The sequence below is a fragment of the Ambystoma mexicanum genome, chromosome 10 (assembly GCF_040938575.1).
Source record: "Ambystoma mexicanum isolate Mex_15411 chromosome 10, UKY_AmexF1_1, whole genome shotgun sequence".
Taxonomy (NCBI): Eukaryota; Metazoa; Chordata; class Amphibia; order Caudata; family Ambystomatidae; genus Ambystoma; species Ambystoma mexicanum.
The window spans coordinates 1,510,295,787-1,510,312,628 of NC_090932.1; the positions used below are offsets into that span (position 1 = coordinate 1,510,295,787).

Sequence of the window (16,842 nt, forward strand, 5' to 3'; positions counted from 1 at the left end):
AACACCCGGAGGAATGTGCCTCCTATCGCCCAATATCCTTGATCAACGGCGAAGCCAAGGTACTCGTCAAAACACTAGCCAACAGACTACTGCAAGTCATAGAGACCCTTGTCCACCCCGACCAATGTGGATTCATGCCCAACAAATCCACCCGCATGAACCTGCGTAGAGTTCAGCTGGCGCTGAGTAGAGCCAAGGAAATACCAGCCCCACTGGCCCTCCTGGCAGTGGACTTTGAAAAAGCATTTGACTCTGTGGAATGTGAGGCTTTGTGGGCAATCATGGCTCGGATGAACCTGTGGCAAACGTTTATATCGTGGGTTAAACTCCTGTATGCACACCCGGAGGCCATGGTAAGGGTGAACGGCAGGTCTTCGAGATCATTTCCCTTGGGTCGAGGTACGAGACAGGGGTGCCCGCTCTCCCCGCTGCTTTTTCTCTTGGCCATAGAACCTCTCGCAACTGAGCTTAGAGCTAACACTAATTGGACATGGTTCGCCTGGCCTGGGGGGGGAAAGGACAGACTATCCCTCTACGCGGACGACCTCCTCATATACCTCAGTAACCCACGCACTTCCTGCCCGATTGTCTCCCGCATCCTTAGGGAACATCAGTGCTTTGCGGGCCTGAAGGTAAATGAGACCAAAACTATTTACTTCCCGATTCAGGGCGGCGAGTCTGTGATCCCTGGACCCTGCCCATATCATGTCTCTATTAGAGAACTTAAAAACCTGGGTATACGACTCGACCCGACACTGGGTGGGTTCCTGCAACTTAACTTACAACCAATAATTGACCGGTTCAATAGAGACACCTCCCACTGGCAATCACTCCCACTATCACTAATGGGCAGAGCGGCGCTATTCAAAATGATGACCCTCCCCAGACTGTTGTATGTACTTCAAAACGCCCCCCTTGTCATCCCCGAGACACCTTCGCACTCATTGACAGACGCCTTCGCACACTGCTGTGGGGAGGGAAACAACCCAGGATCGCCCTTGATACGCTGCAGCGATCAGTGTGGGAGGGAAGCATCGGTCTACCATGCATACGCACCTATTACCTTGCAGCCCAGATTGGGGTGGTAAACGACTGGATACACGCAGACCCCACACTCCCCCACATCCGCCTTGAAATAGAGAGCATGACCCCGCTAACCCCACTGCAGATCCTGTATGCCACCCACGACCAACCCCCGATGTTACCCGAAATGACACACCATATTTGCCGGGCCTGGTGAGATGCGCACAAACTAATAGGCTGGAAAGGTAAACCAACACTATCTCAACCCCTATGGCACAACGCACTCCTCTGGGAAATAGTAAAGATGGGCCCCTTCGGTCACTGGTGCGCAAAAGGGATACACACATTAGCGCATGTGATACAAGAGGGCCACCTCTTTGACTTCGAGGCCATGCAAGAGCAATTCGACCTCGCACCCATGGACCGGTTTCGACATGCGCAACTGGCCCACGCCATCCGCACCCAATGCCCTGATACGACAACCATACCCCCCTGTACTCCCATTGAGACCAATATCCTCCCGCAATGCATTGCCTCCAAGGTCACTTCCACGCTCTATCAAGCCCTTAACTCCTTTGGGGCTGCGCAGCTAGATGGGCTCAAGGAAAAGTGGGAAAAGGACATAGGTCAAATGGAACCAGAAGACTGGGTAGAGGCATTAATGTCCCCTAGAGAAATTGGTATAGACTCTAAACTCAGACTTATACAACTGAGGATCCTCCACCGCACATACTATTCATGTACTGCTATGGCCAGATTGGGGGGACTGGAAGACGGGACATGCCTCAGATGCAAAACGGAATCTGCCACCTTCTACCATATGATATGGGACTGCCGAGTGTTACAGGTCTTCTGGGAGAGCTGTATTAACATGATCTCTGCCACCCTGGCGACACCAATCCACAGGGATCCCAAAATTATACTGTTGGGAATCCGGGGTGAAGTGGATCTCTCGAAATATGAAAACATGTTTTTGGCACTAGCATTCGGGGCAGGCAAAAGATTAATCGTGACTAACTGGGGCTCTGCCGACCCTCTATCTTTGAACCGCTGAAGTAATGAGTTGGACAGATGCGCGGCCTCGGAGCGCCGGATTTATAATGCACGGTGTTGCCCCCGCAAATTCGAAAAAATATGGGGTAAATGGCTTGACGCTAACTGAGATGCGCCGATGAAAGTAGAACTGTACTGCTGTTAACATTGGTTACCTGCCTCATCCCACAAACGTCAGATGGCTCTCGGCCCTACAGAGCTCCTTTTGCTTTTTGAAATTGCCTTACTACTATGGTCAGATGTAGGCCTTTGATTCATGTTTGTTTTGTTGTTGTGTTATTAAAACGTAATAAACAGAATTATAAAAAACATCCCATGGCAGTTTTGGGATGTTTTGGAGTGAATATTTTGGAAGAAAGTTCTGGGACTGCCAAAGGGTCTCCCTAATGGTTTGATCAGATTTGTATTGGGGCTTTACTCTTTGTATGCAGTAAGCCTCTGTAAATCTCTAACCCGTTTCAAAAATGCTTAATCTCCGACTCTGTTCCGCCCTTAAAATTCTTGGGAACTGTTTCGGGCAGAGGACTGGAGTGGCCCCTCGATTTTTAGAAAAAGAAATGTATCGAATGTCTTGGCACACTTAAATGTAACAACGGAAAACTAAGTTACAAATCCAGAAAGAGTAAAGCGCAAAGTGTACGAAGCTGACTGGATTGACACCCAGTAATTGAGGATCTCATGTAAACTGATGAGAGATTATAATGGAGAAACTAGAAGTATAAGATCTCTACCAAAAAACCCTGGTTAAGTTTCCATTAAAAAAGTTCAGGGAACAATTCATGCGAATGCGCCAGACTATTTGAAACCAAGGAAGTCCTTGGAGCTCAAAGACAAATTGATAAATCGGAACTATCGTGTAGATACTGTGCTTAAACTGATGTGGTGGAATCCTTGAAGGACCCCATTGTCTATTGTACAGGTTTGACTCAACATAGAATGCTGCATATCGGGCAATTTGTAAACAAGGTAAATACGCTGACACCAGAGGAATAGTGGATCATGCTGAGATTGGGGGAAAACTGGAGAGGGTTCGAAATTTCACATTTCTTGTGCCTTAACCAACATATGGAAAATTATGGGTCATTTTTGGACTATGAGTAGGATGATTGAGCCCTACTAAGAATACATTAATTGTGGAAATGGAAATGCTACTAAACATGTGGACAAATTGGTAAAGGTTTAAAAAAAATAAAACAAAAAAAAAACAAATGAGCCTTTATCACTTTTCTTGCTTTTAGGTGCTGGAGAGGCTCCCCTTTCTACTGAAGAAGCTCTTCTCTCGGAAGCTTGCTTCTCAGTACTTTTATGAGACGAAAGAGGGTGTCTTTACAGATTCCTCATCGGAAGACTGACATTTGGTTTCCAGATTTAACAAGAGCCTCACGTGTCTGTCTTGTTTGAGAAGCTCTTACATATCGCACAATCCTGAATATCAGAAGGGTACAAACAGGAAATACACTGTTCATGTGGATCCTTCATACAAACCACCTTTTCTTGCAACTACTGCAGCCCTTGACCAGGGAAGGCCTCTTGATGGATCCTTACAATGGCTTTGCCATGGTTCCGAGACTTTCACGACCCCGGGAAACGCACAATAGGCAACACTAACACGTTGTGTGCTAATGCAGATGAAAAAAGTAAATGAAATTTGAACTATTTGGTAAAAAAACAATGAAAGCTCAGAGTCCTGAACTGAAGAGGATTCCCCTAGTCTGGTAGACTGGGGTGAGAAATCTGAAGATGTGTGACTGGGGTGGAGCTTTAACCCTGCAAGCGCATTGGTTACTGTCATAAATGACCAAAGTGTGGTGGGGGCGGGGGCTACACAAGTGAGTGCCTTAATGGGCAATCTGTTTGGCTTTTTTTCTATCTGACAAATGGATATATATTATGAAATTACAGAGGATTCCCAGTCTGACAACAGGGAATATTCAAGCATGTGAATCTATGACAGATCGAAGGCCGGAGAAATACAATCATCCCACCGGGGAAGAAATGTATCCTCTGAAAGGTTTTTAGAATAGGCCAAACTACACAGCAAACCGAAGGCATTAGCTACTTTGTGTGTTGGAATGTTCTGTGAAATTAAACTTCAGTGCTAGATCCTGTGCAAACCTCAAATGAAAAGGGCCATATTTAAAAGTATGAATCTCACAGTGGCGAACGAGCCTGCCCGGATCGTCCCTGATTTTTCAGGTAGGGGGGGAGAGGCTCATGAAGCTTCCCCCTATTGGCTCATGAAGCTTCCCCCTATTGGGTTAAGCACAATTTTCAGCCAAACAATTTCTTCATTTTTGTTTGAGGGCCCATGTTTGAAGAAATGTACAGATGCCCATGCAGAAATCCTAAAAAAGACCATTAAATAGGATATCGTTTGATGATAATGTGCAACTTGGAACCCTTCAAACCTCTAGAATTAACAAAAGTGATCATTGGGATTTTGGGCCAAAGCAGAATCATTTGATGGTGGCATGGTAATCGCGGCCAAAATATTCTTTACACAGTTATCAAGTGAGCTGAGACACTTAGTTTCATTGTTTCAATTGAAAATATGTGCCTACATCTAAGCAAGCAAGGTGCAAAACTGAAACCGGTTACAGGAGTAATGTATAGTATTGGGACAAATAGTTCCCATGTCTTCAGCATTTGAAATTTTTATCTGTAGTCAGCTCCTTGGAAGTAAAGCAAGTCTAAATAACTGGTGTAGGTACAGTGTCAGCTGTTGGCTACATGCTGTGTGTAAGAGTTGAAAGGCCTATGTCAATGACCCAAGAAGAAAGATGGGAACCTATTTTGCATCACTGAGAACACTCTTAGAAGTTCTATTTTTCCACTAAGTTTGTGACCAGCTGCCCAATTATCGTTAACAAAGGCTACAACATGCTATTTAGGCATTTTTAAACATGAAGGTGCAGAAATTAATATCACTAGAAAGACCTTCCATTATTCAGTCTCAGAAACAGATGTTCCTTAATCAAGGGAATAGCTTTACATTTTTTTCTTTTAAAGTGCCTGTAATTTGCTTTCCCGCAAAGCAATGCAAACCAAATATATAGTTGTTCACCAAGAACCATCCTGTACTTTGTTGTACATGTTCAGCTCATTAATTTGGTCGTGCACGTCTGCCTCATTTTTTCTACGTCCATGTGGATATTATTTCTCTCTGACCCACGGGATAAGAGCACATTTACCATAGCCATGTAGCTGCAGAGATGGCTGCTTGCAATCAGGAGTGTAATGTGTCTCCAACTTCCTAAACACTGTCTGTTCACTAAAACCTTTCATTTATGGTCATCCTGCTACACCTCTGCAGCCTTTGACTCTGTTGGTCACTGCTCTCTTCTCTGAAATCCTAAAATCCAAGATACTGCTCTAACCTGGATTACACCCACCCTCCGACACTGATAGGTTTCCATTTCCTGGAACTTGAAAACCTCAGACAGGACCCTGTACAACACCTCCCCGGGTGTGGTCAAAAACGACTTTGGCTACTCCCATTACTGCTTCACGGACAATACCCAAATCATCATCGCTTTTCCTACGTTAAGACATGAACTCACCCCTCTGCCAAGTCATTGTTATCTCTTTTCACAAACTTCCTAAGTCAACTTCACTGCAACTGCTGATTCCCGCACCTTCTAGCATACCACTCAACAAATACTCTTACATTTACTATAGTGCTCTGTCAGTTCAACGCCCCAATGCTATTATCCTTCAGTTTGTCTCTCCCCCCCCCCCGGTCTTAAGCATTGGACTGTTGTACTTAATTTAGTCATGTTCCTCGTTTAATTATCTAAAGGAGGTCTCGCCTTGCTAGACGGCATGCAAGATCATCTTGGGCTGCCTCTCTTCCTGCCGCTACCTCTTCCCTTCTTTGCCATTAAACCCACCATCTACTCCACACCAACTCACCTTTCCTTTCATCTGCCACCGCTCTGGTTTGCAGTAGTGTTCACCCCCTGCACCACTACTTCTCCACACTCCAAAAACTGAAAAGGGACCAGCTTTACCCAGTAAAGTCTCAAAATGTTTGCAGAATGTAGCATGGAAACAAAGAAGGAACAGTTTCCATCTTTCAAGTCATATTTTGCTCCTTTGTGTTCTGCAGATTTTTGATCTACCAACATTGAGAGGAAGTCAGTGAGTTCTAACCACTCTGTAGGTCCCATTACCTCATCAACATGCTCTTTGGTCTGGATACCACTCTGGTGCATGCACTACTGTTCTAGCATACTTCTGGGCCTCCTCCTTTACAAAATCAACCTTGCTGTGCTCTCACTCGCCTTCCCCCGGAACCCCATTTCTACATACCAAATTCTTGATGCCTCTCCAAGCCCTCTTCAAATTCCTAGTCAATGACTTTAAATCATTCCATGATTGTGCTGTAACATCAAACTATCACTTGCTAACCCCACCTAATCATATCCTTTGCTCCAGCACTCAGTCTATTTTTACTTCAACCATGCGACCACCCCCCCCCCACAACCCCCAGCCCCCCCCCCCATGTGCCTGGCTACAAATTCATTCTTTTGTCATCCCTGCCCCATCCACTGGAACGCCCGTGGCTTTCATCTCTGAAGCGCTGGCCTGGTGTTCACCAATAAATATCGATCTGCGTGATTTTTACATCGCGGACGGAAGAGTTTGCATGAGAAATATGCGAACCACAAAAAGTTTGCACATTTCTCATAAGAACACTCATTCAAAACCCCTCCATACCCACACCCACAACACTCCCCCACCCACACCCTCAACATAAACAAACCCTACTTACCTGTTTTACATGCTGAGTCCCTGCGGCACCAGTTCCCTTTCACTTCCGTGATCGGGAACCGGCGCGGCAGGGTCCTTTTTTTTCGGGAGCTGCAGGGGTGTCCCCCGCAAACCCCACTCACCATACCACACAGTATAGTGAGTGGGGTGTTGCGGGAGACACCCGTGCAGCTGCCTTTTTTAAAAAAAATATTTACCTACAATGCTACCACTAAAGGTTCGAACTTTTGGTGTTCGAACCTTTGGTGATAGCATTTTTCTGACTTTTTGTACGGTCTGACTTTTTTTTTCAGTCCGATTGTCCAATTCCAATAAATATGGGATTTAAAAAAATGTTTTAACAAAAAACATGCCTAAACTAGCATCAATAAACAGTGTCATAATCAGCTTTTCCTTACCTTTGTCACCTCTCCATTTTGAGCTGGTTGTCCCTGCAGTTTTTCCCTCAGTTTTCCAATTTCCATCCTCATTTTCCCCGATTCCTGTTCCTTGGTTTGCAGATAAGCTTCCAGTTCCACCTTCTGCTCAATAAGGGATTTACCTTGAGCTTCAACCACGTTGATTCGGTGCCGAAGGTCATGATTGATCTTCATTAACCGGTTTTGCTGCTGCTGCAACTACCATTGAAGATAACATTTTACCCTCATTAAACAAGCATCAACTTTGAAAATTTGCTCAACTAGACCATTTTAGCAAGGTCAGTTTTCCTAGTTTCGGTTAACCTAATCAGCTTCACCAGGTTTCCCAAACATTGGACTTTAAGATTGGATAGTGGCTGCAAGCATAAAAGAGTGAACAGTCTTTGGAACTCTCAGTACATGGCGATTCAGGTGGACAAGGGTAGAGAAAAACATGCAAGCAGGTCTGGAAGGAGCCATACAGATATTACATAACCAATACTGTTAAAGCAGGATGATGTGTGCTCCTTCCCCTCCCAGTTCTAGGAAGGATTTGTGCAGGCTGACTAGCAATGGCCCTACAGTTAAAACAATAACTTTTGTCAGATGTGTTGATAATTTGTGTTTAGTAGCCCAGAGCACAATCACTATTCGCACTGATATAATTTGTGATGAAATATGGAATGACTCACTGCCTCAACGTCCTCATTTTTTAGGCCAAGCTCCCGATCCTTTGCTCTGATTTCATCCCTTTGTTTATCCACCACCTCCTTCAGTTTCTTCATCACTTGCCTCTCTCGCTCCGACATTCCTGTTAGGGATAAAAAGGTTTTCAGTCCTTTTTTGCCCCTATAAAGTTGTGGCTACCCTCAGTAGGGTTAGTTACACAATACCTTTGTAGATTACCCCTCCCCACTCCCCTATTCCCCCCCTCAAGACCTCCCCCCAGCGCTGCTCATCTCATGAGTAGTAGTTCTGTTTACCAACAAGGAAAATCATAGCATTAGCTGCTATAAATATTGTGCAAAATATAACTGTGAATGGTAAATTTGAGAGGTAAAGTCAGCATGACCCTTTGAGGTTGGCCTATGTCCGTTACAGGTGGAAAAGGGTGAAGGTTTCCTTAGCCCCAACTCTAGCTGGTTCAGACAGATGGACCAGATCTCCTACCTTAAGCAGGAATACCCCAGCCATACTATAGACCGGGACAGATGATGTGCAAACTACATTTATAAAGAGCAAGTGCTAATCCAGGAGGGCATCAAGCTATATATACAGTACAATGGCGGGCAGGACCCTATCTGAAGGTGAAACGGGGGCAGTGAACGTTTTAACATTGAATTCCCTCATTGTATCCATGGGAGACTAACAATTTAAGAGTGCAGGGGTCCATATACAAGTGGATATAATCAAGGATTGTGTGGAGAAAGAGCACCCTACTTTTTGCATCATCATGCCAGCTGGAACATACAATTTGAGTCCTGCTGCTGTGTAATGAAGGCCTGTGCACATAGAAGGATCCAGAGCAGCTGTATTGGGGTAGAAGGTAAAGTTACTATACTGGAAGCTAACAGACCACACAATAGAAAGGTGACCCAAAGCATTGTAGAATTGAACAGAAATTATAACTTTGCAAAACAGAAACGTGCGAAAGGGTAAAGTGACCATTTGACACAGACTATCAGACCAGGAGTAATTGTATATGTTGGAAGGGGGGAACAAGACCACATGCCAGAGCGCCACCCACTTGCCATTACTGCAGTTCAGAGCCACATGAGCAATGCATTAAGGGTATGCAAATTAGCTCAAAATAAAACCTTATACCTCAAGAAAATGGTCTTGGTCTTACAGGGCAGAGGTATGTTAGAGATAGCTTCTTAGTGCTGAGGCACATGTGACTTAGCTGAAATAGCGCGTTATACTTTTCCATTTTAGGTCGATGTTTCTCTCCCCAGTGACCCTGCCCTTCTTGCACACCCCTGCCTCCCCTTCCCCATACCCGCTCCCCCAGGCTGTCACATATTCTGTATAATTTGCCTTCAAACTCCCCCAACCATCTTCTCTGCAACTCCACTTCCACTTAGGAAAATGCTGGCTAACTGTAGCGGAGTCAGATAGAGTAAAAGGGCAAGCAAGCTTGGCTATTCAATTTGGACAATTGAAATGTGCTTAACTGGCATTTTTGGCCATCCATTAACATTAGGTTCGGATTTTTTATATAATTTTATAGAAGCTTTCATTACCTTGTTTTTAGGATTTCGCCATTCTTGTACTGTTAGCTAAAATTATATCACCAGATAGCTGCGACCATTCTTAAACTGCTTAACTCATCTGCCACTGTTCCTACGAACTAGAAAGGGCTTGTTATTTTACTATTTTGTCAGGCCGTTAACCTAAGAATATACAGACTACATTTCCCATTGTCCCCGTAGTCCGGAACTCCATTTATTTGCTCACCAGGCGGAATCAGTGTTGGTGCATGAGCATTTAGCTGATCTGCGCCTGTCCGTGCTGTGACCTGCGGTACTGCTGTCTCTTGCCAGAGGTGAGCTTCAATTACCCTGTCGGACTCCACTATGATCCAGACAAGCTAACCTGATTCTAATATAAACATTAGGATGGCCCTTTAAAATACACAATCCTTGGTCAAACATGCCATTGAAGTGACAGACTATTTTTTTACTTGATTTAATCAAATTAATGATTTTTACAAAAGCAAATGACGACGACGTAGATGCAAAAAGAAGAACGTATGTACGGAAAAGAGGAGCATTAATGCAGGAAAGAAAGTCTAGTTTGCCTCACATTTGGAGTTTAGTTAGTTTAAGAACCCAAAAAAAAACCCAAGCTTTGTTTCAGCAGGCCAAAATATGTTTCAAAGTCTGGGTGGTGGCAACTGTCCAGGTAGTCCTTTCGCCGCTCATTAAACGGCCCCAACATAGCTCCTCTTCCCTAGTGTAAGAGGGCGATAGGTGAGGTAGCAGGAACTTTTCGCCTATTGCCTTTGTCCCTTGACAGTTAAGTAGCAGGTGGGGTATGGTTTCAACCTCTTCTTCATTTGTGCAGAAACAGCAATTGGCTGAGTTACTTAGCCCTCTGAGCGCTAAAATCTCCCGAGTTTCCAGAAGAGTTAGGCGCGCCCTCAAGAACACCTTTCTAGCCGATTTACTGAGAAATTTGCTCAGGTAGTTTGGAATCATGTTTAGTTTGCTCAAATGAGGCGGAAGGTGTCGAACTGATTTGGCCTTTGCTGCATTGTCCAAGGTCTTAAACCAGTCGAGCTCGCCCATTTTCTATTTTATTTTTTTCGGGTTTCGGATGAGCTCTGCCTCCGATGAATGAATTTCCAACAATTTCAATTTACAGGATGCTTCCCAGGATTTTAAACACGCTGCAACGCAAGCCCAAGGTTTCCGATCGAATTATGGCTAGTAGGTGCGAGCAACCCGGGAGCAGCGTTTTCCGGAAAAACATGTTTTTGATCTCTGTGGTCCCTCCAAGGGAAAGGAGGCCCAGCTCTCTTCTGAGTAGTAGCATAGATGTTGATTTCGGCAGGCCCAGGACCGTACGCCAGAATTAACCCTCTAACCTAGGCCAGAGGTGCGCCGGCATGTGTGGGAGAACTTCCGCTGCGCAGGTGAGAGAGGGGACCACTTTTGCACGATAGAATCTGATCATCTGCAGCAAGGAGAAGCGGCCACATTTTTTGTCCATCGCACGGGCTTGGGCTGCCAGTTTTTTTACTTTATCCATTAGGGTGCGTTGCAAGGTTGCGATGATACTTGAGCAATCTAAAGTGACTCCCATGTATTGGTATTGTACCTTTTCTAGTACGACCCCGTCCAAGTACCAAGTCAGTTTTTCTTTTAGTCGTTTTAGTTTTTCCATCACTAGAATCTTGGTTTTCGATACGTTGATAGGGAGATCATTTGCACGAGTGTAGGCAGCCAGATTGTCTAATTGGCGCTGGAGGCCTATCGGGGTCAAGTCCATTAGGATCATGTTGTCTGCATACAATAGCCTTGTTATTTTTTGCTCCCCCATTGATGGGGGAAAGGAGCGGATGGATGATTCAGAGTCCTTAAAATCGCCAATGTATGCGATAAAAAGGGCCGGGGCTAATGGACAGCCCTGCTTCACTCCTCTTCCCACTGGGATTTCTGCCGATAGTAAGCTCGCCTGATTTAGTCTCACATGCAGCTTAGTGTTTTGATGGTGAGCTCGGATGGGCTGAGCTATTTCTTTGGGGCAGTTCGTGTCCCAGTTTTTCCCACAGAGTCACTCTGTTGACCTGGTCAAACGCATGAGCCAGGTCAATGAAGGCCAAGAAGAGACGAGGCCCTCCGCCTAGAACTTTGCTCTTCAGGGCACTCAGGTACATGATGTTGGTTGACATTCTGTTTTTCGTGAACCCCGTTTGGAAAAGGTCAGCACACGGAGCCTTGATTGCCCATCACTGAAAATGTTGTAGCAATAAAGCTCCAAAAACGTTGCCGACAGTGTCCAACAGTGCTATGGGGCGGTAGTTCTTTGGCTCCTCTTTGCACCCCTTTTTGAATATGGGTACCACAATTGAAGTGGTCCACAAGAGCGGGATTGACCTTGAGTTCATGCATCATTTGAAGATTTCGCTGATCAATGTGGACCATTCCTTCGGGTTTTGTTTAAGATCCAGATTGGTGATTCCATCCAGGCCGAGTGCTCTCGACCGTTTGAGTCTACGAAGGACCTTCATTATCTCCACTTCATTGCTCAAGTCAACCCAAGACTCCAGTTGAATGTTGGCCCCGAGGAGTTTAGCACCGAGGGTGCCTGGAATAATGTTTTGTAGAAGTTCGTCCAGACTTCCTCGCTGATTGGGTTTATCAATGATTCCACCAGGGGGGGGGGGGGGGGGGAGAGATGTGGATCTCAGAAGTGACCAGAATTCGAGGGTGATGACCACATACAAGCTTCAGCATGGCTTCCGCGTCCTGTTGATATAGGGTTAATCGGTAATGCCTAATCCAGGATTTGTAGATTAGCTGAGCCTTGTTGAAGCGGTCTTGGTTTTCTAATGACGGGTGTGCACGCAGTTGCCTTTTCGTTTTCCTCAATAGGTGTCTTTTCTCCACAAGTTTTCCACAGTACACGCAAGTAAAAGATTGGGTGCTGCGTCTGGGCTTGTTACTGGACGAAACGCATGGAACCAGAAGTGGCTGATAGTCTGGTGGTAGTTGGGCTTTCTTCTGGCAATGGTCGTCTCCCTCTTTTTGATAGTGATGCATGAGCTTCAGCAGGGAGTCCACCGATGATTTGAGACTTTTTTTTGGCTATTGGTCTCAACTTGCGCTTGCATGTATAATTTTCCTGTTAAGCGAGTCTTCCATTTTAAGGCCAGCAGGTTGTGATCGCTAGCCGTACACTTGAGTACTTCAAACGAGGTTGTTGGGGCTGCCAGATGTCTACTCACAAAAATGTGGTCAATGTCCGCATAAGAGTTTCCCCTTTCCCAAGTTGGTGGTCGATTTGATCTCGAAAATAGATCACCAGCACCGAGTAAGGCTCTACAGGACATCAAAGACAGCCACTTGGTTCCTCTACCTTTCTCAGAGATGTGAGAGCTGAAGGGATGCAACTTGTGTCATGCGGGAATCAAGTGGCGTTCAGGTCCCCACATAATATCAAAAAAGCCGCTGGACATTCCACAAGCCCCTCGTCGATAGTTTCCCCAATCAGAGCAAGAAAGGAGTTGTCACTCATGGCTGTGGGGTTCCAATAGACGTTGATAACAATTAACAACTGCCGTGTGAATAGACCATTTTCTTCAGCAGGCTTTTCCCAAGTTAGCTCTGTTGCTAGAAGATATGTGGAGGATTTCAGTATTTTCTTAAGGTGTAGTCCGCTTCCCGAGCGGATGGCTGTTTTGAGTCCAGAGAAAGGGTGACCAAAAACCCCTTTTTTTGCTGGAGCGAATCTATTGTGTATCCATCGATTGAGGGGCATTCCATCATCCAAGACTCTTTGATACAGACAATGTCGAAACATCCTAGATTTAAATCTCCTTCCTTGGCCAGGTGGAGGAAACCCCTAGTGTTCCACGACCTCAACGACATCTCCTCTTTCCCAGTAGTTGATCTGATGGTGAGAGGGGCGAGAGGACGCGTTGGCCATTGCTATTTCTTTTTGTTGATCGCAAGAGCTTTCGGTATCCAAGACCATAGTTGTGCTAGTGGAGCTTGTTTGGTGGTTTGTTGGTGCTCTGGGTCCTTCGTTTTTGAGGTGTTGTGTAATTGTACGCTGAATTTTGGCCGTAGGGACAGCTGGGAATCGCCCTATTCCCAGAGGGTCTTTATATAGACGTTCATCAGTAGACTCGTCTTGCGGGGGGAGTTGTGTGTCAGTATGATCTCGAGGTAACTCCCCTCATGGAACCTGCCGGATGATTAGCTCCTTTGTTCTTAGAATCCCGGCCTGGGGGGTTTGTTTCAATGGACACCCGCAGGGGTTGTTCTTGGCTGATTGACTCGGGGGAGACGCAAGGTTTTTGGGGCCTGGCCACCTCAGACCACTCTCGTTGCGAAGTGGAAGGCATGCTCTCTTCCACTTCAAACAAGTCCAAACCCAACTTCAGCAGATTTTCTGCCGCCTTGGAGATCCTCGTTTTTGCCCAATTAGTAGGTACGTATAAGTATGCGCTTGCAGTATTCCCTTCATGGAAGGGCACTACCAGAGCAATGTCTTTTGTCTTCACTCGTCTGAGCGACGGGACACATTTGAAGAGATGTAGCAGAAAGCCTCGATTTAGTACCACATATTTTTTGTTATCCGGCAGTTGTTCTATCTTGAATGTGCGTTCTGTTTTGGGTCAGAGGGTGGACCTCCGAGGTGCAAGCTTTGGACTGGATCTTGTGCCATGCATGGTCTTTTTATCAGAGTAGTGGATTTCCGAGTGTTTCGACACTCCGGATGGCCGTTGGGCCCGGGTGGCGTGGACCCACCTCTGTTTGGGGGAGTTGCAGGGTATGGGAGGGGAGCAACTCTCTCAGCCCCCGAATCGGATGGAGAGAAGGCCTGGCCTGAGCGACCTTCACCAGCGTTTTTATGGACAAGCTTTGGTTGGTCTTGCAAAGTGCTCCTAGAGGCCACTGGTCCCCAAGTGGGCTTCTTAATGATCTTCTTACAACGATTTTCCAAAGTCTGAAAAGGTAAATCCTCCTCTTCCACGTTTGAGGACAAGCTACTGTCCTCTTGGTCCTCGGGTAGCGGGTAGACACTGAGGTTTAGAAGGTCCACCTCTTGTTCGCCCGTTTTGTGCTCTGGGGCGCATCCCGAGGCGTTCACTCCTCCCGCCCGGTTTAAGTTTGCATGCCGAGATTTGGTTTCTGGTTGTTTGGTACTCACAGATTTCGCCGTCCAGATAGAGAGTCCTCCTTTTGTAGCTGTAACCTCTCTAGACGTACAAGATTGTGGAGAGGGTAAATTGTCGTTCATTTTCAGATTCTCAAAGATTGCGAATTCTTTATTTGGGGGTACTGTTGCCGGGTCTTTATGTTCAAGGGACTCCTCACAGTCAGGAAGAATGAGGATGACCTCGTTGTTGATTGCGCCTTTTACGCTACTACCAGCTGTCTTGGTTTTGCTCCAGCGGACCCTGCCCCTTTGGGTCCTAACGTGGACTTTTCCATGTGCCCTTTGCAGTGGTGGTCAACTAGGATTGAGGGGTCTGGGAGCTAGAGTCGATGGGCGTTGCTTTAGTAAAGGAGGAGGAGAGCAAGGATCTGTCCTTTGATTCAAGGGGCTGAACTTGTGCCGGCTCCACTCCGTCTCCAAGGCGTTTTTCCATTCAGCTGTTTAGGGTGTTTATGTACCCTTCCAGGAAAATCAAGCGACTATTCATCATTGCAGAGATGGACATGTGGTCTTTCAAGGAGTCATTTATAGACTCATACAGTTTACAAAACAGCGCCAAAGCAATTGTCACAGTTGACATGATTAACCTTAGGTCTGTCCTCTTCCCCGGCGAGTCTTTAGAAGGATTTCCCAGACGCTCGCTAGAGCGACAGTTTCTCGGGGGGCTAACTGGGGTTTGGGAGCCGATACTCTGATCCCGTGCCGGCGCTCCTCGGCATCAGAGAAACCCTAATGTCCCGAGCTGCTGCGGCCGGGGTTGATGTGAGGTCCACGGTCCCTCCCGGTTGCTCCCCCACTGCCTCCTTTTGGAGGGATGGAGCCTGTGTAGTGTCAATGGGGCAGAATTCTTTCAGATCTGCCCCTAGTGCTGGCGGAAGCAGGTCGGTAGGACCCCGTCACGTCTACAGCACAGATCGTAGAACTGGCCACGCAGCGGGAGGGAACCTCAACGAGGAGAAGACAGCCCCCTCAGCAGTCTTCCAGCAGACTCAAACAAAGCCCCCCCCCCCCTCCATCACATACAACGAGCAGGGTGTTGGCAGGAACGTCCAAAAGACCCCAGGACATTAGGGGCAAGCCCAACCCAACGACAGCAGCAAGCGAGGTGGGATCCCTCACGCCACTCAGCAGCAAGAGGCATGGGAAGGGGAGAGGAGTCCCCGGAGAAGCATAGTTCGCAAGAGGCTGGAAGGACTCACTGCGGGGCAACTAGAGCTCCATCTCCTCCTTTCACGCACGTGCAATGACAACCACTATGCCATAAGCAAACGCCTGCACCAAGGGAAGCCAACGCAGCTTCACACCGCACTTGGCGAGGAGAGATCTTGCCCCAGTAGCAACAGTTAGGACAACAGCCGTGAATCTAGCCCACAAAAGCACGGGCCAAACTAGAGGCATTCTCGGGCGACACAGAGCCCAAAGGGAGACAACAGGAACACATACTCTAGCGCCGCCTCAGATAAGGGCACGAAACAATACGCCTTCTTCTGGTGCTGAACTGTTGACAAGCCTCGGGTCGGAACCACAAGTAGGCAACCAGCAAACAGGGTTGTCAGGCCTCAACAAGGCTTACCCAAGAAAGTGTTCCCCCTGGGCTGAATACCCGACCTATCACCCACCCACCCCAGACCTACTGAGACGCCCAGGGGCCACACACAGCCCCAGAGGGCAGTGACAAACAAGGGGAGTGCAAGCGGGAAGGCCGACCCCCCCTGCAGAGAGACCTGCAAGGAACACCACAAGCGTACACAACACCACTCGAGACAAGCTTGCAGCAGAGCCAGGGGGAGACGAAAGCACCCTGCCACGTTTCTAGCAGGACTACAGCCACAACCCCTCGGGAAAGCATAAAGAGTGAAAGGCACATGCACAGCGATATTTACCCCAAAATGATCCAGAGACTGCAGGTATTTCGGCGAGACCACACAACCATGGCTACTTCCAAATCTCAGGAGATTTCCCCCGCCATCCCAGGTGGAGACCAAGAAGCGTCGACTAAAGCGGATGTGCGCCTACTATTCGATGAAATTCGTTTGTTTAGGAACTGCCTGATCACAACAGTCTCCGCTCTCCAAGAGAAAGTTCACAGGATAGAAGATAAATGCGAAGCACTGGAGAACTACCAACAATCAGCAGACATTATGGAACTCAAAACCGAAGGCCGATTCCAAGACTTAGAACAGAGAAACCGAGGCCTAGAGGC

At 46.8% G+C, this 16,842-nt stretch overlaps 1 protein-coding gene across 3 annotated transcripts in view; it reads right to left on the minus strand.

The window, feature by feature from the left end:
- The window catches only part of RILPL1 (Rab interacting lysosomal protein like 1), a 371,426-nt gene that overhangs the window by 161,889 nt on the left and 192,695 nt on the right, over positions 1 to 16,842 (minus strand). For 2 of the 3 annotated variants that reach the window (XM_069619681.1, XM_069619680.1), the window contains exons 3-4: positions 7,940 to 8,058; positions 7,248 to 7,466 (exon numbers count right to left, since the gene is read on the minus strand). In XM_069619681.1, the coding sequence (XP_069475782.1) occupies positions 7,248 to 7,466; positions 7,940 to 8,058 (338 nt within the window). The remainder of the gene's footprint in view (positions 1 to 7,247; positions 7,467 to 7,939; positions 8,059 to 16,842) is intronic. The other variant, XM_069619682.1, reaches the window with a different exon arrangement.